This window comes from Diceros bicornis, chromosome 5 (genome assembly GCF_020826845.1).
Source record: "Diceros bicornis minor isolate mBicDic1 chromosome 5, mDicBic1.mat.cur, whole genome shotgun sequence".
Taxonomy (NCBI): Eukaryota; Metazoa; Chordata; class Mammalia; order Perissodactyla; family Rhinocerotidae; genus Diceros; species Diceros bicornis.
Genome location: NC_080744.1, coordinates 87,693,429 through 87,717,667, shown reverse-complemented (window position 1 = coordinate 87,717,667; position 24,239 = coordinate 87,693,429). Strand labels below are relative to the sequence as shown.

The 24,239-nt window shown below is 56.9% G+C and overlaps 1 protein-coding gene across 1 annotated transcript in view; it reads right to left on the bottom strand.

Annotated features, from left to right (window-relative positions):
- Positions 1-327: 327 nt before the first annotated feature.
- RGMA (repulsive guidance molecule BMP co-receptor a) overlaps positions 328-24,239 on the bottom strand; it is a 45,056-nt gene continuing 21,144 nt past the window's right edge. The window contains exons 3-4 of the mRNA XM_058542376.1: positions 10,395-10,909; positions 328-2,810 (exon numbers count right to left, since the gene is read on the bottom strand). Of these exons, the coding sequence (XP_058398359.1) occupies positions 2,088-2,810; positions 10,395-10,909 (1,238 nt within the window). The 3' untranslated portion in view covers positions 328-2,087. The remainder of the gene's footprint in view (positions 2,811-10,394; positions 10,910-24,239) is intronic.

Here is a 24,239-nt window from a genome sequence, read left to right as displayed (position 1 = left end):
CCACCCTCACCCACAGGGCATTTTATGTCCTTCTGCATGTGGCCATTGGTCTGCGAGACTGTGCTCTGGCTTCGCCAGAGCAGGGAGCCCGGACCCCTCAAGCCCCAAAGGCAGCCCACCGCAAGGAGAAAATGTAATTTTAGAGAAGCAGGGGGCTTTGGTTGTTAAATTGCTACGTCCTCCACACGCATTCATAACCCTCATACATACACTCGCACACACGCCAGCTGCCTCCCCAAATACACACTGTAAGGGGACACCCATCACTGAGGTCAACTCTCCACCCCACAAAGGAACGAAAGTCTGTTCAGAAAACAAACTCCAATACACAGTCCAAAAGAAAATAACAAAAGAAAAAAAACCCAAACTTTACTTGCATTTAGCCATTAATAAATAATTTACAGTATGTACACGCAGTGACACTCCACACAGGTCGCAGACACAAGGACGCAGTGAGGGGTCCCCACTTCCAAGCAGAACGCGGTCAAACACAACCAAAATAAAGTGCTTCACTTTTTACTTCCAACATAGGGACCATCGAAACCAGCAGGGGCCTTGCCCCGCCCGCCCGGGTTTGGCAGAGAGAGGGGACCTCTTGGAGGGGGAGGCGGGGACATGTCCACAGCCTCCTGGGCCAGTGTATGAGAGGTCCCTGGGGAACAGCAGAGGGGCTGCCGCGGGTGCCAACGGGTGGGTGGGGACACTGTGGGGCTGTGGGGCTTCTGGGACAGTCGCCCTCTGGGGCCCGGCCGTACCTTTGGAGCAGAGCCCAGCCCAGCGTTGGTCCCTGGGGTTCTCTGAACAGCAGCAGAGGCGGGACTGGTTCAGGGCTCCTTAGACATGTGGGCAGCCCGGGCTGACGTGAGGTGGGAGCCAGGGCTCCCGGCAGCAAGTCTCTCCTGGCTTTGGGGCCACAGGGCTTCAGGGAAGGGACTGGACGGAAGAGACTCTGCCAGGGATGCTCAGGGCTGGGAGGCCTTCTAGACCCTGATCCTCTCCCCAGAATGCAGACCTGGGTGGACGGGGCAGGGAGTGGAGCTTGGGGGGCAGGTGAGGAGAAAGCAGAGGATCAGGGCAGGCCAGCTGGCCCTATCCCCTGGGTCTCCTGCCCACGCCCTGTGGCCCAAGCTCCCCTGCCCAGGGGCTCTTGTCATCTGACGCAGAGAAAGAAACAGAAATCAAAGGGTAGTTCTCTGTTTAGACATTTAGAAACAAGCACTTGACTTCCTAAGCACAGTGGGGAATGGGGGGCCTGGGGGAGGGGCCAGAGAAGGGCATCCGAGCCCACGAGTGGCGTCTCTCAGAGCACGTGCCAACATGTATCATCCCCCAGCTGTGGGGCTCCAGAGGCAGGGGCCTGGTGACCGGGGCCAGAACCCATGCCCACAGCAGCCAGGGTATACACGGTCTCCCCACGGCTCACGGGGAGGCCACAGGCAGGAAGGCACCAGGAGGGCACAACCTTTTGGCCAAAGGGGTACATCAATTTGCTAAAGATGCTGAGCAGCACTCCAGGGGTGTCCTAAGGCCCAAAGGAAAAGGAGGCCCTGCCTGGGGGTCCAGCCTCGCGGATGCCTCGGCCCCACCGGCTTAGTATGTGCGAGTGTGCTCGTCTAAGAGTGTGTGCGTGCGGCGGGCACAGGTGGCCCCACGAAGGCGCGTGCAGCAGTCAGCCGGGCCTGTTCAGTGCATTGCAAGGGGGTGGGAGGAGCTCGACTCTTGGCCTTTCCCAGTGTCTCTGGTGGGGTGGGGGGCTTCAGCCTGAGGGGCTCTGTTTTGCACATTCACACTGTGGGGCAGGCGGAGGGGAGCAGCTCTCCCTCTCACACAGCTCTACTGTCACAAACATCACAGCACCAGTCACCACAACCGTGTCACGGGCCCTAGAGAGGGCGGGGGTCCACCCCACGCCCCCCGCCCTTGCCAGCGGACAGCCCAAGGCTGCTCTGAGGTAACTGTCCCACAGCCCGCCGGCCAGCGGCTGCCTCTGCTGTGACCCCTGCAGAGACCCCGGGGCCACGGGGCAGCCGCTAGCCCTTCTGTGGCCACTGGCCGGCTCGGGGACAGGCAGCGCCTTGCTCTGCGCCCTATGCGGCCATGGCCTCCAGGAGCCCAGGGAGCAGGGTGAGGAGCAGGAGGCTGCCCAGGAGGGGCCAGGGGGCGGGGGACAGCCCTGCGGCGGCCGCGCGGCCCGGCGGCTCCCGAGTCCTCTCGTAGAGATGCAGTCTGTCCTTGTTGGAGTGGAGCATCTTCACGTCCTCCAGGGCGTAGTAGGCGGCCAGCGTGAAGTTCACGTCCCCCGTGGTGAGCAGGTCGAAGACGCAGGCCTGGTAGTAGAGGTCCTCCACGGGCAGCTTCTCCTTACACTTGGCCGCGGCCGTCTCGTACGGGAAGGTGTCGGGGGCCGCGGGCGCGGGGCTGGCAGCCGCGGGCCTGCGGGTGCCGGGGCCTTCGGCGTTGGCGTGGAAGGCCTGGAAGTCAATCTGCTGGTTGAGGGGGCAGCCCCGCAGGCAGAGGTAGAGGCCCTGGCTGTCCCGGTCCTCCACAGCGTTGACCACCTCCTCGGGCATGCGGACCGCGAAAGTCAGGTAGCGGCCCACCTGGCGCACCACGATGGTGGTGCCAATGTACTTGGCCTGGATCTCCACGTGCTGGCCGGACACCTTCTCCGTGATCTTCAGGCTGTTGGCCCCGTGCTTGTCCCCCCCGTTCTTGGAGCCATCGGCGAAGGCGGCCGGGAGCTCGTCCATCTCGGCCTGGTACACCTTCTGGTCCACACACTCCTGGAAGTTCTTGAAGATGATGGTGAGCTGCGGGGAAGGCGGCAGAGAGAGGGGGTCAGGCCACGCCGACAACTGCAAGGGCCGGACGCCCAGCCCCATCTTACAACGCTCTGGACCGAGAGGAGGGACGGGAGGAGCCCCAGACCTCCTTCCCCATTTGATCCCAGTTCAGTTCCACCTGCACTATTATGCACTTCATATTTTTCTTTAAAGTAAATTGCTTTTTTCCGTAAAAAAAAAAAAAATCGACTTATGGGAACTTTAGACTGCTACCCTAAACAGAAAACCAGCTTATTTACTACGTGTAGAACCATATAAATAAACCATAAAAAAGCACAGCTAATTAAAAATAAAAGGTCTTTATCCACTGTAGTAGGCTGAATAACAGCTCCCAACATATCAGGCCCTAATCCCCGGAACCCGCGAATGTCACCTTATGTGGCAAAAAGGACTTTGCAGATGTGATTAGGTTAAGGATACTGAGATGGAGAAATTATCCTGGATTATCTGGCTGGGCCCTAATATAATCACAAGTGCCCTCGTAAGATGGAGACAGAGGGAGATTTGACCACAGAGGAGGAGAAGGCCATGTTTCCACAGAGGCAGAGACTGGAGTGATGTGGCCACAAGCTGAGGGACGCCGGCAAACCCCAGAAGGTGGAAGAGGCGACGAATGGATTCTCCCCTGGAGCATCCAGAAGGACTGGCCCTGCCAACACCTTGATGTTAAGCTCTGTAAGACTCCTTCAGACTTCTTGCCTCCAGGATTATAAGAGAATAAATTTCAGTTTGTTTGAACCACTTAGTTTGTGGCATTTGTTTCAGCAGCAGCAGGAAACTAATATGGTCCACAACGATCTAACATCTCTCATGCCAACAGTGGACCTGCAGCAGAATTCCTGAGAAAGGACGGCAAGCCAGGGGCTGAGCACACCAGCAGGGGGGATAGAAGAGACTGATGCTCAAAGAAAGACCAAGCAGGCAAGATGCACGCAGGCAGAGGCCACTGGGGCAGGGCTGCCCTGAGGGTCACCCAGCCTTGGAGATGAGCAGGAGGAAGAGGGAGAGGAAGGTGCCAATCAGGGAAAGGGAGATGGGGGCTCCAGGTTGAACTCGCAGCCCTAGCTGGGCCGGAGCAGGGAGGCCCATTTCTACTGGAGCCTGCAGCCAGGGGTGAGGGGCTGGGCTGAGCAGCTCCGTTAGTAACTGTCCTCCTGAGAACTACACACATAGGCACATTCGCTGCATCTGGTGTGCTGGGCACTGAGTTCATTACTTGCAGTCCTGGGTGGCACTGCAGGGGAGGGTGATGTTATCTCCCATTTACAGACGAGGACATTTGGGCTCAGAGAGGCAAAGTGACTTGCCCAAAGTCACACAGCCAGCAAGAGGCAAAAGCTGGGACGAGTCTCTTGGTTTCCAGCCCCTAGGCTTTGTCAGCCACAAGCCCACAGGGTGGGAGGCCTGGGAGAAGGACGAGACACAAACAGCCCGCAGAGTGAGCGGGCTTCTCCCTGTCATCCTGGGTGAGAAGTCTGGCTGCTCTCTCCTCCAGAAACCTAACTAGAAAGACTGTATGAGTTGAAGACGTGAGCGAGATTAGAAGAGTTAACAGCCCCTGGTCCTGTTCCCAGGTGCCAGCTGTTTTGCCACTGGTAGCTCTGGGTGCCTCTAAGGCCACTGCCCCTGCCACAGACCAAGGGGAGCTAGAACCTGGACTCCCAGCCCGAAGCCAGGGAGGGAGGCAGGGTGATGGCGGCAAGATGATGCCCAGGCCTTCTGGGACCCCCTGCGTTGCCCCCCACCCCTCATTCCCAGGTCTTGGTCTCTCACCCCCGCCAACAAGTTCCAACCTCCTCCCTCCCCTGGGGAGAAAGGGCCTGGCCTGCTGGCTAACAGGGCTCCCTGAGGGGTACCACACCTCCTCGGAGGGTCTGTGGGCCGAGGGGGCCCCAGCAAGGGGCAGGGGGCTGCTGACGACACGTATGGCCTGCTGTGGCTGAGCTCTCTGCCCGGGCACCCCAGGGGACGTGGCAGTTGGAGGGGCATGACGACAGCAGGGGACGGCACTCGGGGTGGAGGGCAGCGTTGGGAAGCGCTAAGGGAGTTTCCAGCCTAACAGCGGGGGTATGACAGGGACAAGGCCCCGAACCTGCTGGAAACCAAAAGCAGCTCTGACAGGGAAGGGGAGGACCTCCATTCAGACAAGAGGGTCAGAGAAAGGCCGGCCAGGAGAGGCGAGGGCGGGGCTGGGGTGGGGCCACAGGCCCAGGAGGCTGAGGGGAGCCGGCAGGGAGTGGCCTCAGCCTGGGGCCTCAGGAGCCAGTGCTGAGAGGAGAGGCCTGAGGACTAGAGTAGGGGTGGCCTAGGGGCCGCGGAAAGTTCTTGGCTGAGCAAGCCAACAGTGCAGTCAGACCCCAGCTGGAGTGTCCCCAGCTCTGTGTTGTCACCACTCTGCAGGTCCCCCACAGGGTGTAAAGCTTAGAGGTGACCAGGCAGGAGAGCACGAGGGGCCTGGGACCTTCAGAGAGAATGCAGAGAAGACTCTGGCCAGGCTTCAGAGGAAAATCCGAGAGGAACTCGGCGAATGGCGGGCCGCAGTAAGACTCTGGGGGACTCAAGGCACTTGGGCCTTCGCAGGCCCCTTCCTCCATCAAAAATATTAAAAATTACACTTTGTGACTGCACTGGTATAAAGACTAATATGGTCTAGATTGGATTATGTTGATTTTTCCCCTCTGACTTTAAAAGAAAGGAAAGTCTTTACATGGGCCACTGGAAGTCTCGGGGCCCTCGGCGCTGTCTGTGTGGGGCCTGAAGGGTGATTGGCCCAGGTGGGTGGGGGTCACATTCTGCTGTCTTCATGGGGCACCAGGAAGGGCTGGCACCTCGAAGCCAAAGGCCGGAGGCTCTGACGGATTCCATGGAGAGCTACATTGGGAGACCCTGATGTGCACAGCCAGTTGGGCACAGGACTCAGTTTCCCCATCTCCCTCCCCAAGGTCACAGCCTGGTCCCGGGAGGTGCTGGACTTCCGGCTTGCTCTGGGATGTCAAAGGTGGCCACAGCCTCTCCATCCTGCTTCCAGCCCTATGCATCCAACTACTCTACCCTCTCTGATCTACGAAAATGGCGACTTCACAGTCTACCTCCTGCTGCTTCCTTCTCTCCATCCAAGGCTCCCGCCCTGATGTGGAGGCCGCCTGTGTGGGGCCGGGAGGTGGGCCAGCCAGGGTGGTCTGGGCAGTGGGTGGTCCTGCCATTGGGGGAGGAGGCACGGGATGAGGGACTCTGGTGTCCCTGCCTGGTGTGCAGGGCCACACAGACTCGGGGCGGGGGGCGGGGTGCTGCTTTCCAAGTGCCATCAGTCTCCCTGGAACAGGAAAGGCTGGTTTCGCTCTAACCACCATCTCTCGTGGAGACAGTCTCCTGGAAGGCTGACAGGCGGCTCGACTCTTCTTGGCACCGGTGCCAGGACTCAACCACAAGTAACAGCATGAAGGGAGCCTGTCGAAAGCTGGCGGCTGGCTGCCAACACGGCCACGGGTGCGGCTGCCGCTCCTGTCTTTGCTGCCCCCCTTCCCAGAGGGGTCCGCGGCCCTCTCCACCGAGCAGGGCACGGGGCAGAGCCCGGGCTTCACCAACAACTATTTGTGGAGCCCCAGCTGTGTGCCAGACCTGGGACTAGGGGCTGTGTCCACACGGGGAACAGAACAGTCCAAGCTCACGCTCCGAGGGGGCCACAGACCAGTGGATGAATGCTGAAGTGCAACAGAATGGTAAGTGCTCCAGGAGCTAGGGAGGGGGAGGCCTGAGCTCTCCTCCCTGAGTCTCAGTGTCCTCACCTGTAAAATGGGCTGCTACCAGCACAGCTGGAAAGAGGGACACGGAGCAGGGAGCTGGGCAAAAAAGGCAGTCCCATGGGGGCGAACAGCTGGCTAAAATGTCAGCCTGAGCTGGAAAGCACTGGATCTTGATCATCCACAAGAACAGAAGGATGGGCTGGGCTGGATAACACGAATGTCATGGGAACTGAGCAAAGGCCCCTGGGTGAGGCACCACGGCTGAGGGGAGGGGGCGTGGAGTCAAGGGAGCAGAAGAGTACAGCAGAGGGCTCTTGTGAATGTGTGTGTGGGGTCATAAAAGCCCCAGACCCCCATCACCTCGGAGATAAAAGCCCCTTGGTCTCTCTTGCCTCTCTCAAGGCTCCAGGCCCCTCTCCCATGCTCTGACTGGCTCTGCTGCCGCCCACTGCTGTCCTTCAGGGGCAAGCTTGGTGAGAAGACTTGCAGGAAGCCTTCCCTAATGCTCTGGGCAGAGCCTGGCCCTCAAGGCCCTCAGCATCACGAGCACCCCTTTGTGGGTCTTTGTTCTCCATTATTAGCCTGGGAGCTGCGGAGAAGGAGGGAATACTGAGCACAGAGCCTGCACAAGAGGCATCTGGTAAAGGTTTGCTGAATCAATGAATGAACACACACACACCTGAGTAATGGAGGCCTGAGAGAATAGGCAGGGGAGGCCAAAGGCGCTGGGACCTAGCCACTGATGTTTCCACCAGGGTAGTACAAGGCTCCTGGGCTCCTGGGTCCTGAGACTGGCCTGGCCACAGACACTGACTCTGTCACTGTTGGGCCTCCAGCAGAGCGTCCAGAAGGCTGCTAAGTCCTCAGCCTGCTGGGAAGATCAAGGTGGCCCCAGGTTTCAGCAGAAAGGGGCTGGGCTGGTCAAGCTCTGTCGCAGAGCCCCACACCCTTCTGGAAACTCCATGCTGGGACAGAAGGGAGGTGCTCCCATCCCTGCTTGGGCAATTCTGCTGGCCACAGTGTCCAGCAGTGAGCCTGGAACAGAGCAGGCATTTGAAAAACGTGGGCCAATTGAATGAATGGAACACAAGAATGAAGGAATGAATGATGAATCCATTTGGATTTTGGACAGCACCGCTGGGCTCAGGGTCCCAGCGTGTGTCAGTGGAGAGCCGAGGGTGGCATCCAGGGGTTGTAAGCCCAGGCACACCGTCCCAGCCTGCAGGACCCACTAGTATGCGGCCTAACGGCTCTTACTCCACCCTGTCATCCCCCCAGTCAATGGGGGCAGCAGCCCAGCCTCGCTGGTCACAACCACAACTCCTCCCATGTCTGTGTTGGCTCTGTTATCACATTTGGTGCTTGCACCACCCTGGGTCAGGAGGGACAGGCCTCCTGAGGTCCACGGCCCTCTCACGCCCTCAGATCTCCCCTGTGCCCCTGCCAGGATGGGACAGCAAGTTTGATGCTGGATTTAGAAGCTGCAGTCTCAGGCTCCCAGTCTTCATTTATCTTGGCTCTAGGGAGGGAGGTGGGTAGGTGAAGGAGCCACAAGGAAGGCCGCTGGGTCCTTGACGCGGGCACCCCTCAGTCTGTGGAGGGCCGGGAGTGGGGACAGCCTGGCCACAAGTCTGCTGCCCACTAGGCTTCATGGCCTGCTGCCAAAGGCCTGTAAGGTTGAGTGCAGGGCCAAGACCTGCTTGTTTCCTACCTGGCAGCTGAGCCCTTGGGTCCAGAGAGAGACCCTCTGCAGGTATGCAAGGGCTACCAGAGCAGAGGGAAGTGGCAGGAATTTTCCTGGCTGTCAAGTCACCTCACTGTCCTCCTCTGGGGTGTGGAGGGACAGGAAGGAACAGAAACACCCTTGTGGGCCACCCCGGTGCTGCCCAGCACGCTCCCTTGCAACGTGCTCTTCCTGGGAAAACAGACCCACTGCCAAGCTGGAAACCCCAGGGGGCTCTGGAGGGCCGGCCTGGAGGAGGGCAGAGGTGTCCCCATCTTGTGGCTCTGAGAGCCCACCAGCTCACCAGGCCTTGAGGCCGCGCCCTCTGGCTGAGTCTGAACCTGAGATCACAGGAGACACTCGTGGAAGTGGATAGGAAGGGAGAATCTGGGGTGGATGGAAATGTCCGGGGCCACGGGCCACATTGTGGCTGCCTCTGACTCTGGCCCTGTGAGCAGATGCTGAGGCCTCCTTGGGTCAGAAGATGACCAGCTCTTGGTGGCCTCCGGGGCTCCAGATGGGAATTGCCTCTCCTGGCAGTGAGAACATTCTGGGCTCCAAAGTCACGGGCCCAGGTCGAACCCTGGCTCCATGCTGCCGGCTGACTGCACCATGGGTGGGAGGCCACTTTGCCTCTTGGAGCCTCAGGTTCCAGGTGTGTCAAACTGAGTTGCCCCAGCACGGCGGGGCCGGCCCAAGGGCGGAGGAAGAGGCTGCATGGGTGGCCCCTGCGGTGCTCAGTGAGCTGCTTCTCTGTCCTCCCTTGTTCCGTCTTCCCCCGTTCCAGACACTGCGGCCCCTTTTGCTTTGAGGCTGCAGCTTTTCCTTGTGGGTGTGGGGCAAAGACAAAGGGCAGGACTGTACCCAGAGCCTCGACCTCCGACCCAGCATCCCCAACACCCTCCATGCACCAGAATCACTGGGGGCTTTAAAAAAACACGTCTGACCCCACCCAACGATTTTGTGTCAGACCCAATTCTGCTCAGTTTGTAAACGTGCAGCCATACGAAAACCCCTGGGCAGGACTGTCACCCCAGGAGGCTGCTGGGTCCACTCGTCCAGGTGGGGTTTGCTCCCACTACACTGTAAGCCCCCTGAGGGCAGCAACGGGATCATCCCTGTAGAGAGGCTCCTCTTCATCGGGTTTCATCACTGGAGTTCTACCAAAATATAGTTTGGGGGCAAGAAAAGACTATTCTGAAAGTTTGAAACTGAATGCTCTGGGAAGTGTTTCTAAAATTTTTGGACTATAGCCCCAGTGAGAAATCCATTTTACATCTGAACCCACAGGTGCGTGCATACACACCCATGTGCACACATGCACACAACAGACACTGTTTCCTAAAACATTTCCCCTTACCACATACAATGCATTCGCAAACTGCCTTTTATGTACGCTAGGTTATGCTATCCTGTTCTACCCTGCACGGTTTAAAAAAAAAAAAAAGGTCTAGACGCTGGCCCGGTGGTGTAGGAGTTAAGTTCGCGCGTTCCACTTCACCAGCCTGGGGTTCTCGGGTTCGGATCCCAGGCGCAGACCTATTCACTGCGCATCAAGCCATGCTGAGGCTGTGTCCCACACAGAAGAACTAGAAGGACCTACAACTAGGATATACAGTTATGTACTGGGGCTTTGGGGAGAAAAAAGAAAAAGAGGAAGATTGGCAACAGATGTTAACTCAGGGCCAATCTTCCTCAAAAAAAAAAAAAAAGTCTACATGTGTATGCTGGTTTCTGACCCCAGAATGCTGCTTTCACAAACCTCTAGTGGTGATGTCCAGAAGTTTGAGAAACACCACACTATGCAGAAGTGGTTCCAGGGTGGTTTACGTCATGACAAAGAATCTCTAGAATATTCTTTTCTAAATAATCTGCCCATTTACTGAAAATAAGAACGTGGCGGGGGTGGGGGGTGTGAAAGAGGTGGAGGTGGGGGTGGGGGTGGGGGTGGGTTGGGGCTGGTGGTGGTGCCGGAGGCCCCTGCATCTGCCGGGTCAGGTCTGGGCCCTCCTGACAGCAGGGCCAGGGTGGTGTGACCCCGCAGGGCTGCCCTCGCCTCAGCCACAGCCTCAGCCTCATCCTTACCTTGCTGGTGGCGGTTGCGGCTGAGCCGGGCAGCACAGGGGTGTTGGTGACCTGCACGTTCAGGTAATTATTGTCGATGAGCGGCCAGGCGCCCTGCACCTTGCAGGTCTGGAAGCGGTCTGTGAAAGTCCTGAGGTGCGGGTCCCCAAAGAGGCCGCAGTGCGTGTAGTTGGGGGTGGCCGCGTGCTTGTGGAAGCTCCTCTCGTAGTGGCAGATCTCGGGGCTGTCGGAGCGCTCCTGGCTGTCCCCCGGCGGCGGGAGCGTGCGCAGGCGCGGCTGCGACGTGGGGCCATCCTTGGAGCAGTTGTGCTGGCTCATGAGGTCCTCGATGCCATGGACGGCCGAGTGGTAGGCCAGGTCGCCCCGGCAGGTGCGGGCCGTGCGCCGCGTGCACAGAGCGTAGGTGCGCAGGGCGGCGCAGAACTCGGGCGCGTCGTCGGCGGCCGGGGAGTGGCTGCCTGCCGTGGCGCTCCAGAACTCAGAGTTGCACTTGAGGATCTTGCACGGGGAGGTGGCTGTGGGGAAACGAGGGGACACGCGTGAGGGCAGGCGCAGCGAACCCAGGCCGCCTCCCCCGCCGAGGGCCAGGCTGCAGGCGCATACATAGCCCAGGACACCTCGTCTGAGACGGCACCACCCACACTGCACGTCCGAGGAGAGATGGCACAAAAGCTCCCGCAGGCGGTGCTAAACTGCGGAACCTGCCCTTCCCGGCCTTCCAAATTCTTCTGCACAGTCTTTAAGGACCCCAAGTGGCCACCCATGCAGACTGACATGCTCAAAAGGCGAGCGGGGGGGCCCTCCCAGAGTTCCCAGCCGGTGAAGAGGAATGGTCGGTGATTCTGGGCAGCAGGGCTGTGGGAGCTGACAGGCCACCCTTGGACCTTTGACATCTGTTGACACTTTCACAGCCATCCTCAAGAATTTTGGCAAACACACCAGAAATTTGGCAGGGAATTAAGCCCCACTAGTCAATATGTGTCTAGAGCTCTGCCACTGTGTGGCCTTGTGCAAATCACTCAACTTCTCTGTGCCTCATTATACTCATCTGGAAAATGGGATAATAATACTATCTGTCACATGAGGTTGCTGAAAGTGTGAAAGGACTTAGGACGGCACTGGCAGATAGCGGAAGCTGCACGAATGCCGGCTAGTATGATTATTACATTAGCACTGGTCACAGACGGCCTGGTTCCGATCACCTCGTCCGCAGAGTAAGGTAAGCATTCCTCTTGGTCGCTCTATCTCCATCCCTCTCTATCCTGCTCAGGAAAGCAAGCTGGGAAGCAACTGAGAGTGGTAACTGTGGATCCGCCCTAATTCGCATTTTCTTTCTTTTTTTTTTTTAAACTTGCAAGCTTTGAGACCTTGGTGGTAATTAGCTACAAATGACTACGCCTGAGAACCGCGGCTTTAACACCTCTGAATCTTGTACCTGGACACATGGAACCTGCCCTTTCCCAGCTTTCCGGATTCCTCTGCACAGCCCGTACTGAGCACATGTGGCCAGGCATGCAGACCGGCAGCAGGAGGGAAATTTCTACACAGACTGCAGGAGCAAAGGGGCCGGCCGACCAGCTGGGAGGCCTGGGCTCTGGGGTCACAGCCCAATGCTGGGTGGTCAGTAGAGGGCAAGGGACCTACTGCTCCAGCCACTGGGCCACTAACCTGGCTTATGACCTTGGAAAAGTCCATATGCTTCTCTGGTGCTGGCTTTTTACCTATAAAATCAAGTTGCGCATAAAACCAGGGACAGAAACACGTGAGGGCAGGCTAACTGGAGAACCGCCCCAGCGGCTGCCCCTCGTGGGCCCGCCTGTGCTGCGAGGCTCTGCGCCCGGAAGCCTGGATGCTCTGTCTCATGGGGCTCCCACCTCCGCAGGGTCGGGCGCCGGCCTCATGGAGCCGAAGTGACCTGCCTGAGTCACACGCTTAGGCATGGGGCAGCCACATGGGGGAGCCGGCTCGAGTCCTAAAATCCAGGCTTTCCCCCCAACTCGACCTGTGTATGTCACGTGCTGGCAAACAATGTCGTTTCAGGCGGCATCTGGGTGAACGTTTTCTTCTTTTAATTTGAGATGTATTGACTTAAATGTGTATTAGGAGAAACAAATATTTGATGGAAGACCTACAGATCTTCCATTTTAATAGCTTTATTTTAAGTTGAGGAAGTGTGCTGACTTAAAGCAGCAGATTTGGTGCGTAACAGGCGGTGACTGCCGTGAAGGGGCGCCCGTGGCCCAGGGTGGTGAGCACTGGGCGTGGTCTCCCCACCACAGAGGCGCGCTCCTGGGGGGAGGTCTCCCTCCAAAGGCAGCCAGAAGATTCTCTGGCCCTGCTGTCTTCATGTTCCCTAACCTACAACAGACGTCCAAGGGCGCCATCCACCTGTGGGCTGCAAGTGCTACCTTGGCCTGTGCGCGAGAAGGTCAGGGAGCCCTGGTGGTGGAAGGGGAGAGGGGTGTGTGGAGGGGACACTGGCAGAACGAGTGCTTTGGAGGAACACAGTGCAGAGGGACGGGCTGGAGTGGCCACCACACTCCATCTCGGGTCAGCGGCCTCCACACAGCGCCTGCACCTGCAGCCTCAGTAATCCAGAAGCAGGGCGTGCTGACCCGCCATTCTGCTTTCTCAGAATTATGGAGATATGGAGAAAACCGCCTGAAGGGACACAGGCCTCCCATGCACTCAGGGACACTCGGCTCTGCCCACCACCCACTGGCCCACCAGCCCAGGGCCCCCACCTGCGTCCAGGCTTGGGCCGCCCTCTGGCCTCACCATGCCCAGAGGAGAGAAGAGACACTGCCTGTCCCTGTCCCTTTACAAGCAGACTCTGCGACAGGAGCTGCACTGGCCTCCGCTCCCCGCCAGGGGCCAGGGACAGCAGAGACTGAAGTCACAGCCAACTCACCCTGTCCAGGCTCGGTGCCATGGGCACTGCAGGCCTCTCTCGGCCCCACGGGCAGGCACTATGGCCCTTCCCGCCTCGCAGAGAAGCAACGCCAGGCTCAGCGAGGCTGTGAGGAAGACGCCGAGGCAGGATGGGAATCCAGCCCATCAGACCCGAGGGCACGTGCTCTTGCAGCTCCAAGTCACGAGACAATCTTAGCGCGTTCACAGTTCCCTTCACTGGCCACTGTGTGGTGCAAGGGCCCACACCACCGCGGGGGACCTCAGCCTCTCCCTGAGGACCCCTCCTGTGAGGCTGAGAGCCCTGACCAGCCAGGAGGCCTGTGGTCCACACGCTCTCTGTGGCTTCGCCTCCAGTAAACTAGTTCCAAGGGGCCATTTCTCGGGGTACAGCCCGTGGAGTGGGCAGGGGCTCCAAGGCAAGGGGCAGGCATGGTACACAGGGCAGCACCAGCCTGCACACAATGGGGGATATGTGGAGTGGCCCACTCCTGACCCTGTTTGTGGCTCTATCCCCCCAAATGGGTGACTCCTCAGGTTCCTGAACTTTAGGGGAAGGTGGTGATGGGGGTCTGCTATCCTCACAGCCTTGAAAACTGGGCTCAGAGCAGTGTCCCAGCTAGAGGAACTCATGACGGAAATCCCACTGAGGTGCCCTGAAAGAGGGTCCCTCACATACTCTGGGTCATCAAGAGGGATCTGCCAGCACAGATATGGCTCTTAAAACCCTGTTCAGAGCAGCGTTCCTCAAGAGTCACTGTGCACTGACTGCCGGGCTCTGGCGCAGCGGCCTCGGCAGGCCTGAGGGTCTGCATTTCTGTCAGGCTCCCTGGGAAGGCCCCTGCTGCTGGTCCACGGGCCACACTCCTTTAGAGTTGGGTCATTTACTTTTCAACAGTCACAAAGGGGCCAAGTTAGAGCCCTCTGGAGCCTGGACAGTCTGGAGTGTGTGACTAAGGCATTTCCTCCGGGGCGGGAGGGGGCTGCAGGCAGATCGGGCTGTGAGAGGGAGACAGCTCTCCTGAGGAGCAAACCCAGCAGGGACACAGCTGCCAAGCCTGAACAGCCCAGCACTCAGCCCCCCCCGGAGACAAGGCCTGTCACCTCTCTGTTCAACACTCAATGCAGCTCCTTCAGTTCTACCCCCTTCCCACCCCCCAGCCCTGGTAGGAACAAGGCAATCCTCAGAGGGGGCATGGCAGCTCTGCCCACCACCCCCAGGTGGCGACAGAGGTCACTCTCCGCTGCCCTTGCACTCAGGAGCCAGAGTCTCCACTCCTAGGCAGCTCCATGCAGGGGTGAGCTCCTCTGGCCCCCACTCCCTTCAAGTCCTGCTGATCCCATTTCTCAGCCACCTGGAGAATGTTCTCGATGCTATCACCCAGGACTGGGCCCAAACTGGAGAGGTCTGAAGGAGACACTGGCTGTGTGGGGTGATGGGCAGAATGGGCACTGGAGGGATGGTGTGTGGCTCAAAGTCCCACTCTGTCACCTAGCAGTAGAGGGAACTTGACTCTGCCTCAGTTTCCTTATCTGTGAAGTAGAGGCAGCACCTGCCTTAGAGGGCTGCTGAGGATGAAATGAGGAGATGTGCATGGAATGCAGTGGACACTCAACAAACAGAGTCCCTGACAAAGGTCTCAGAGGGGGACAAATATAACCCCCGTGAGGTCAGAGGTTAGAAGTCACCGGCAGGGGATGGGAAGGGCATTGGATGGAAGCCAGCCCCTCCCTCTGCCTCCTCCCTAGTGAAACCCAGGGACTGCCCTCAGCCCCCCACCATCCTCCCCAGGTTAGGGCCCTGGCTGGGGCCCTGATCTGCCTTTCCGCCTTGATTCTGATCAGCAGACTCTGGGCAGCTCCCTTAATCCACTGTCCACCCACACCCACAGGCTCACCCCCACAGCCCATCTGGATGGGTCCAGGACCATGACTGTCTGGGGACCACACTTCCCAAGGGCACCCGGGATGACTTTGCCCCTCCACCTCACTCACCACCTACCTTCCATCAGGGAGGGTGCTATGGACTGAATGTGTCCCTCCGAAATTCACATGTTGAAGCCCCAACCCACAGTGTGATGGTATTAGGAGGTGTGGCCTTTGGGAGGTGATTAGTTTTAGATGAGGTCATGAGGTGGGGCCTCCATGATGGGATTAGCGTCCTTATAATGATGGTATTAGGAGGTGTGGCCTTTGGGAGGTGATTAGTTTTAGATGAGGTCATGAGGTGGGGCCTCCATGATGGGATTAGCGTCCTTATAAGAAGAGACACCAGAGCTCTCTCTCCCCCATGTGAGGACACAGCAAGAAGGCAGGCTGCAAGCCAGGAAGGGAGCTCTCACCAGACCCCCGCCATGCTGGCCCCCTGCTCTCAGACCTTCAGCCTCCAGAACCATAAGCCTCGCCCCTTTCTCTCTTCCCCTTCCTGGGCCCTCCTGAGTCCCCTCTGCAGAAGATGCCAGTATCAACGGAGGCCAAAGGACCAGATTTACTCAACTTTACCTACTCCCTTTTCCCACCTCCTCACAAGGACCTGTTTTCACTCAGGGGTGACTTAGGCTGGGAGGATTCTTTTGGCTCTTCAGAGGGAGACGGGATCGAGGAGGCCACAAACCGAGTTCCCACCCTTCTGCTTGGAGACCCTCGGCCCCACCAGCCTGTGTGGCCTCACCTTGGTCAGGGCTGCCCAACCTTGGCTGTACCTTAACCTCACACAGGACACTCCCTTTTCTCCTGTCACAATCTCTTCCTTCCTTCAGTTTGCAAGGCACCCCAAAATGGTTCTTTCACCCTGACATTTTCTGGGAGATGGTGGAATCAGAGACTCGTGGTCCTGAAGCACAATTCAACAAGTTTGCCTCTGCCCTTGTTAATGAGTAAATGAACAGAAAGAAAAATGAGGGCACTTGCAATTTCCCCATCCAGAGAGAGAACTGGGGTGAATTCAGTGTCAACAAGCTGCAGGTGACAGACTTTGTGTCACCGGGCAATGCCAAGTTGGAGCATCTCACCAAAGTGGTGGACCTTGCTTTGGGGGCAGTGGCAGGGAGGGTGTAAAGGTATGTGGTCTGGGAGCAGATGATTGGGGTCAAATTCCAGCTCTGCGGCTCAGTGGCTGTGTGGCCATGGGCAGATTCACTAACCTCTCTGAGCTCAGTGTTGCTCTCTGTGCCACGGAGATGCCTCGGTACCTTCCCATGGGGGTGTTGAGAGACTAGTGGAGCTGGTGTTCGGAGAACACTGGAAGGAAGCTCAATGCAAGTCAGTTTTGTGTTCACTTTGTACGGTTAAATAGTAATTTGTGGGGGAGGCTAATATTTAAATAACAGCTAATGTGTATTGAGCACTTACTCTGCTACACATCGTATATTACCTCCTTTAACCCTTATGAGAGCCCTGGGACTATTTGCCATCCCCATTTATCAGATAGGCAAACTGGGGCCTAGAGGCATTAAATAGCCCTCTCCTCCCAGGTGCTCTGATGAGGGGGATGCCAACCACAGCCTGCCCCCAAGCTGCTTCCTCCTCCTCCTCCAGACCTTTTGTACTTCCACACACACCAGGCAGTGCCCAGGGGCCGCAAAGACAAACAAAGATGCGAGTTCTGCCTCGAGGGGGCTGACTGGGGAAGGCTGTGCACCCACAAGGGCATCGGGAAGTGGGTGTGGGGGAGCAGCGGTGCAGAGGGGTGGGCACACGGGCTGGGCGTCACCCCCCTAAATAGAAATACTGACAGTGATAATACACCTGCACCCCCTCGGCCTGTGCAGATTACAAACTGCTTGAATGCTGGATCCTCCTCACACCTACTCTGAGTTGACGAGCAGGAATTTTTATCTTCGTTTTATAGATGCAAACACATCTGCGGCTGGAGCCAGCCTGGCTCACACAGCCAAGCTTTGGGGCTGTTTCTATGCTTTTCAAAGTGTGTTTGCCACACCTTCTTCCTTGGGACACAGGCTGAGAATGATCCAGCTCCCCAAATGCCCAAAAGCATGATGCGGTTCCCCACGCCCGGTTCCCCATGTGCAGCCATAGTGACCCCTCCGTTCTCAGGGCGGCGACCACACGCCACATGGATCCTGAGCCCTCCCTGCACAAGGCCCACGTGGAGCCCACCAGGAGCAAGTGCTGCTGCAAACTGACCCATCCCTGACTTCCCGGGCTTCCCCAGCGGCCCCAAACCCTCGGGCCCTGCACAGCTTCCTAAGAGTTTAAGAGGAAGCCCAAACACTCCCGTCAGAGATGCAGAAGCTATAGATCAGGGTGCGGGAATGGCATGCAGGAGGCCACTGAGCGTGATGAGAGCTGGGACTTGAATCGAGGCTCTCATGCCCCCTGCTGTCTCTCCAGGTGGTAACGCAGCTCCCCTGGGCCTGTCTGCCTAAAGTGGACGTGCATGGAGCCCTCCATTCCTGGGGGTCTCGGGGTAGGGCATCGGCAATGCCAGGGCTGGACAGTCCCCACGGGTGGTGGGCTGAGGGGCCCCTGACCCCCATGGAGTCATCCTGCCACCCCGTGTCCACTCCACTAAATCACAGGCTGAAGAACCCCCCAGGTCAGGGACTTGAATGTAACCTGGCCCAGCATCAAAAGGAAAAGCTCTCGGCTGTGGTGTCACCTGCCAAGGAGACCCCAGAGGGGCTGATTTTTATGTGCCGTATCCTTAAAAAAAGCACGAGATCTGAATTCCAGGCAGTAAACCTTGGACTTTTCAGATGGGAGTGTCCAAGGAAGAAAGCAAGGAGAGGAAAGTCTGAGCATCTGAGACAGATCTTATTGCAACTCATGCAGGCAGGAAGAGGAAACGAGCTTCGGCAGAGCAAGCCACTCTCGATGCTTTCAGTGTGATGGAAGGCCGCCGGCTGCCCCGGTCCTGCCTGGTTCCTGCAGATGGCAAGGTGGCCCTTTCTGGCCCATCGGCCACCTCGCCCATCGGCCACCTCACAATGGATCCAAGACAGCCAATATGTGCAGAGCCAGGCGGTTAAAGAACTTGATTGGAAGTTAAGAAGTTCTCCTGAGCTTCTCTTTCGACCTCAGGCACTGTGTCCTCAGGCAGGGGCAGCTCTCGGGGCCTCTGCTAACCCTTAGTCCCTGGAGCTCCATCTCGGACACCCAGGAAAATGCAACGGCCCCGGCTGCACAGAGCTTTATGCTCCTCAGAAGCACACTATACATGTTTTGTTTTGACCCAGGCCTCTCGAGACTTAGAACTTTTAGGAATAGCTACCGGGGGAAAAATAGAGGAGAATCCAGAGGCTGCAAATACGGTGGCCGGCCTGGACTCACCAACAGGAGGCCCCTCAACTCCCTCCAGTGCCCCTCCAGGTGGGAGACTTGGCTCAAAGGGTGGGGCGCAGGCAATGCCTACAGGACGGGGTGCATTCCCAGACTAATGGGGGAGGTGGGCCCTTGGTGCTCGAGTTGGGACCCTGGGCAATCATCGGACTCATTTACTTCTGATTTGTGCAATCAGGGCCAGAGCTCCCTGCTTCTCTGTGCAATCTACTTTATCAAGATCACTTTATCAACGACCACTTTGTGACCAAACTCCATGTTGGCTCCATAAGATGCGCCATGGAATTTTAGAATCCGGGGCCTGAGGGACGCCAGAGGTCACTGGTTTCCACCTCCAGCTGGCCTCCACGGCAGGAAGTCTCCCTGTAGCATCCTTGATGGGTGAGCATCCGGCCTCCACTCCACTGGACCTCTGCCAGGGCAGAGCTAGCCCCTCCTGCTCTGGACGGCTCCAGCTGTGAACCCACACCTGCCTCCCAGGGCAGGTGACTTGGGTGGCACCTTGGTCCTTCTCTAGAGCCACACAGAAAAGGCTCAAAATTTAACTACTTTGCAAATATTGAAGACAGCCCCTTGGCTTCCCTGTCACCTTCGGCCTCACCCTCCGGCCACTCCTCTCTGTGGGCCTCACTGAACTGTCTGTGTCATCCATCAACATCCCAGCTCGAGTGCCACCTCCTGCTCACGAGTCCCCTGAGAACATCTTTGTCCTGGAAGCATCTGGCTCCCACGCTCCCAACTCAAAGCATCTGTGCCCCGAGAACCCCACATAGGCGTGCACCCCACATATGCAACATTCCACTTGTGCGGGAGGAGACTGGCTTTCTGGTTGACTGAGATACGGCCGAGAGAGAGAGATCACAGCCACACAGCCTGACTTAATTCTTTTCCTTTAAATAGCAACCCAGAGCCTCTCAGAAACAGAAAGACAGGGGCAGGGAGCTTGGAGCACCAGCCGTACTGACCCAGGCAGGGTGAAAATATTTATGCACCAGTGCGGCATTAGCTACTTTCAGAGACCTCCTTTGAACTGTTAATCAAGCCCAATCTTTCAGAATAATAGCCTGATTATTACCGCCTTGTTTGCATAACAAAGAAGCCCAATAAAACTTACTTCACTGTGCGCCAAGCGGGTGTGAAGGCTCTGCCCTGAGAAAGGAGTCTTAGGAATGCGGTGAGCCGCTCCGCCGCCTGAACCCAGGAATAAAGACAATGCAATTTGCCATCAAGAAAAGCCCAATAGACCAATAAATTACCGGCGTGCAAAGGAATTAGATCAGGTTTCAGTGGCCGTGTAGGAGGGGTGGGGTGAGCCGGGACAGAGAGAAACCTGCCAGCTCTTAAAGGGGTAAGGCTCATTCTGAATACAAGCCCCATGGTCAAGTTGGCTGTGTCGAACTCTGTGGCTTGCATAGAAACTGCCTGAATTCATTAATGCTGAGAGTTCTGGACCCTACCATGTGCCAGGCACTGTGCTTCATGTTATTCCTGGAACATGCCTCAGTTAATTTCTGTGCTCAGGTAGAGCCAGCCATACAAACTTCTGGAATGCAGAGCAAACACGTTTCATCTGAATACTAACCCATAACAAAGACAGATTTAAGAATGGAGGCATGAGAGGGTATCAGGGAAGGAGCATGTCAATTAGGTCTTGAAGAGCAAGTGGGATTTGACAGGTGATGGGCGGCAAAGGTCTAGAAACACAAGGGGCCTCCAGAACAGCTGAGATTGGCCGGAGGTGAAATGCTGGTGGGTGAGAATGTAGCCAGGAGTTTGGGGTCAGACACGAAGCCTTGAGCGCCAACTGTGCCCGTTATGAAGCAAAGATCACTCAGCTTCTAGCTGCTTTCCTCTGCTCTGTGTGGGGCTGGGACTCTGCAAACCCTGTTTCTCTTGTCACCCAGCTCCCTGTTGGATTCCACCACAAGGGGGCACTAGACGGAGAGGGGAAGGCTGGAGGCCCAAACAGGTTTACAGCAGGAGCTGGTGCTGCCCTGAAATACCAAGACCAGCCAGGCACCGGCCCCTCAGGGACCCTGGGCCCCCAGGCTCCTCTTCCCTTTGTCCCCCCAGCCCCAGAGGGGCTGTGTGTACCTCAGTGGTCCCCCGTGGCCTTTCAGTGCTCCCACACGGATCTAACAATCCCCTCTATTAAGGTCCCTCTGTGGCAATACCCCGTGTGGTTTTTGTTTTCCTGATGGGACTCAGATACGCCCACCAGCCTAAGGATTTCAGATTAGATCCAGTTGAACGTGGGAGCCCCTGGATAATTTTCAGTAAGTTCATAGCATGATCAGAACAGTATTTTAGGGGGTGGGTTAACAAGAAGCGATGGCTTCAACTGGGACTGAAGCAGGCAGAGCAGAGGGAGAGCAGCTTCAAAGAGAAATCACTGCATAACCTCAGTGGAAAGGCCAGCCCTGCAGCCTGAGACCTCCATGTCCCTGTCCTCCCTGCCCTCGGCCCTTGGCAGCTCTGACCCTATGCTCCCTCTCAGCAATGCGTGGGGGTGCAGGTCCTGAAGGAGGTGGGAAGGGAGCACCAAGCTGGGAGGGCTAACTTGCTCGCACCCAGCGTGAGACCCAGGCTGCAGCATCCGCAGAAGAAGCAACCGACCACTCTCCCTCTCCTGTCCCTTAGTACTGAATCTGGGAGGGGACAGCGAATGGATCTAGCGCCAGTATTTGGCAAGCTCTGGCTTAGGCAGTATTCTGGAGTCTCTTTGCTTGAGAGATGCCTGAGGCTGCCTGTTTGTGTCACACCTGTAGGAATTTCAATCAACTGTCCTGGCGTAAACATCGAAGTGTTTGGCATCAGAGACCCGAAAGGCACACACCCAGGTGACAGACTGGAGTTTTCGTCAGGTGCAGCAACCCTAGCTCACTTAACCTACAAGCAGCCAGAACTGATCACCTTTCCTAAAAGGGATTCCTCCCCAGTCCAGCCTAGGACTGTCCCAGGGACCTGACCTAGCCCGTGACTCCAACATGTCTCCCACCCCTTGAGTGCACTGGTTTTCTGCTCCAGGAACTGGCCTACAGGAGAAAGAGCGAGGCAGGAGGAAGTTTCTCAGAGAATCCCAATCGACCTAGGAAGGGGAGGAGGCTAGGCTGAGGAGTTGGGGGTTAACTCACTGCCAAGTGTGGGTAGAGGTGGCTGAATGCCACTCACGGGGCTGAGGCAGGAGGCACTGCTGCTCGTCACACCCAGCCAGGGCGGCTCTGCCTCAGCCTCCACTCATGCCAAGTCGCTGCAAGAAACCACGCTGAGTGCCAAGGAAAAGGGCACATCTCAGCTTTCCAAACTGGATACCCTCCCCCAGCCCCCACTGGGGCCACGTGGAGCCAGATCAATAGCAAACATGCCGTTCGGAAGCACATATGCTCACCCTCAGGCCCAAGGCCACCAGCAGGCCTGTCAGTCAGGTGGCTGAGGGCTTCTCTGGGTAAGAGGGATCCATGGTGGGCAAGGGCCAGCACAGGATCCCAAGCCAATAGCATCCTGTCTTAGGGCAGAGAACTAAGCTGCCCTGGGTTCCACGAGAAGGGTAACTACGGGCAAGGACATCACTTTTCAGATATCAATGAAGCTGCAGGTGAGCATTTTGCTCTTCTGGCTTTGAGGCATAGTCTAGGGCTGGCTCTAGAAACGCTAATTTTCCACCCTGGCTCTGCCTCCAGCAGCCCTGGCTCATCTGCTTGGCCGCTCTAGACCAAAATGCGTTTGAAGTGGCTCTTCTCCCTCACTGCCATCCGCAGGCAGGCCCTTCTCCTCCACCTCCCTCATGCAGTGGGAGGGCAAACGCGTGCCAGCTGGGCACACGCCCGGCTGGCGCACACATGTGTGTGAGCCTGTGTTCACGGGACATTCCTCAGCAAGGGGAGCAATAATGGGCTCCTTTCTGCGGGGACCTGGGCGTAGAGGGATCATTTTAATAGGCGTCTCGGTATTCTGACTGCTCGGGTGAAATGGTGCATGAAACGAATAAATAAGCAAAACCCAGAAGACATAAATCTGACTTGGGAAAGTTTGCACAATGACAGCCCTGCCAACTTGCTTTTCTGACCTGTCGCTGGGTGGCATCTTCTTCTTTGGAATGCTAAGCCAGGGAGAAGAGAGGGCCTCTGGGAGAAGGCAAAAACCCTAGCTCCATGGAAAATATGGTCACTCTTCATTCTGCTATCTAAACATATCTCCAAAGTTTGTTTCTTATTTTTTCCCCACTTTAAAGCCTTATGTGCTACACAGCACAAAGTCTAATCTGCTACACAGCAAATTTAATGAATGTGTTTATCCAAATCTGGTACATGGAAAAGGACAGGGTTCTGGGTTCCACTCCTGGCTCTGCCACTAACTAGCTGTGTAATGTCAGGCAACCTCTCTGACCCTCTGACTCCTCATCAGTGCAGTGGGAATGATGATGCTCGTGGGGAACGAGTGATGATCTCCTGAGGTGACTTATTTAAAGCCTTTAGCCGAGCGCCTGGTATACCTTGGCCACTCAATAAATAGCAGAGCATTAAAAATTACTGTTTTCCTTCAAATGATCATACTTTTGGAGAGACCAATACAAAGGTATTCTATCTTGAAGGATGTTCATGAGTGTTAATTAGTGATGGTTGTCTGTGGCAAGCTGGAATTTGGGTTTTCATTTTCTTATTTATCCTTTTCAGCCTTTAGATTTAAAAATGAGTATTGTTGTTATAACCAGAAAAAATTATTTTGGAAAAAAAGATTGACGTATCTGGGAAAAAAATGCCCTGTAGTCTCCGTTTATTGAGCAACAAAACAAAACAAACAGAAATGCAAAAAACCCAAGGGCCCTGGGGTTCCTAGGGTCGTGCCGGTGTCGGGGGTGGGTAGCAAGGAGGAGGGTATAAAGAAATAGAAAATGGGGATACTACTCTTACAAACAGAGCTGTGATTTAGAAGAGGACAAAACCCCAAGACCCACGAAGCAACGAGCCAGGAGGAAGCGAAGGCGTCAGCGGCCAGAGCAACAGGCGTCCAGAGCACTGGAGAGACGGCACGGCTGCTGCCTGAGGGCCTGCACCGGACCCCAACAGACGGCAGTGAACTCGGGCCTTGATCAAGTGGATGGGCACCCCTTCCAAACTGGGCAGTGGCATGAACAAGGCCTGGGGGCTGCCTGTGGGTAAGGTGGGGGGACAGTTGAGTACGGGGAAGCCAGGTGTCACCTGGAGCCTGGGGATGTGCTGGAAGCCATGGAAACGAGGCCCAGGTGGAGTGTGGGGCCAGAAGTCAGAGGGCCCTCCCTTCTGGATGCTCAAAAGAGAGCCATGAGGAGCCCTAAGTTCCTGAGCAGGAGTTTTAGAGCAATTCATTTGGCAACTTAGTGTGTGTGGGGGGTGCTGGGCAGGAGGCAGGTCCTAGAGCTTGTCAGTTGCTTGTAGCAAGGTGACGATGGGAACAGGCAGAAAAGGGTGGAAGAAAGACCCCCAAGCCCCAGGAGCCCGGAATAAATGGCGAGGCCCACTTCATACCCAGGGCTTCAAGGCTCCAGGCAGTGGAGTCTCAAACAGACACAGGCCAGGCACTAGCCCAGGGGACTGGAGGGGAAGAATCTAGGGTGACCAACCATCCTGATGTGCCCAGGACTGAGAGGGCTTCTAG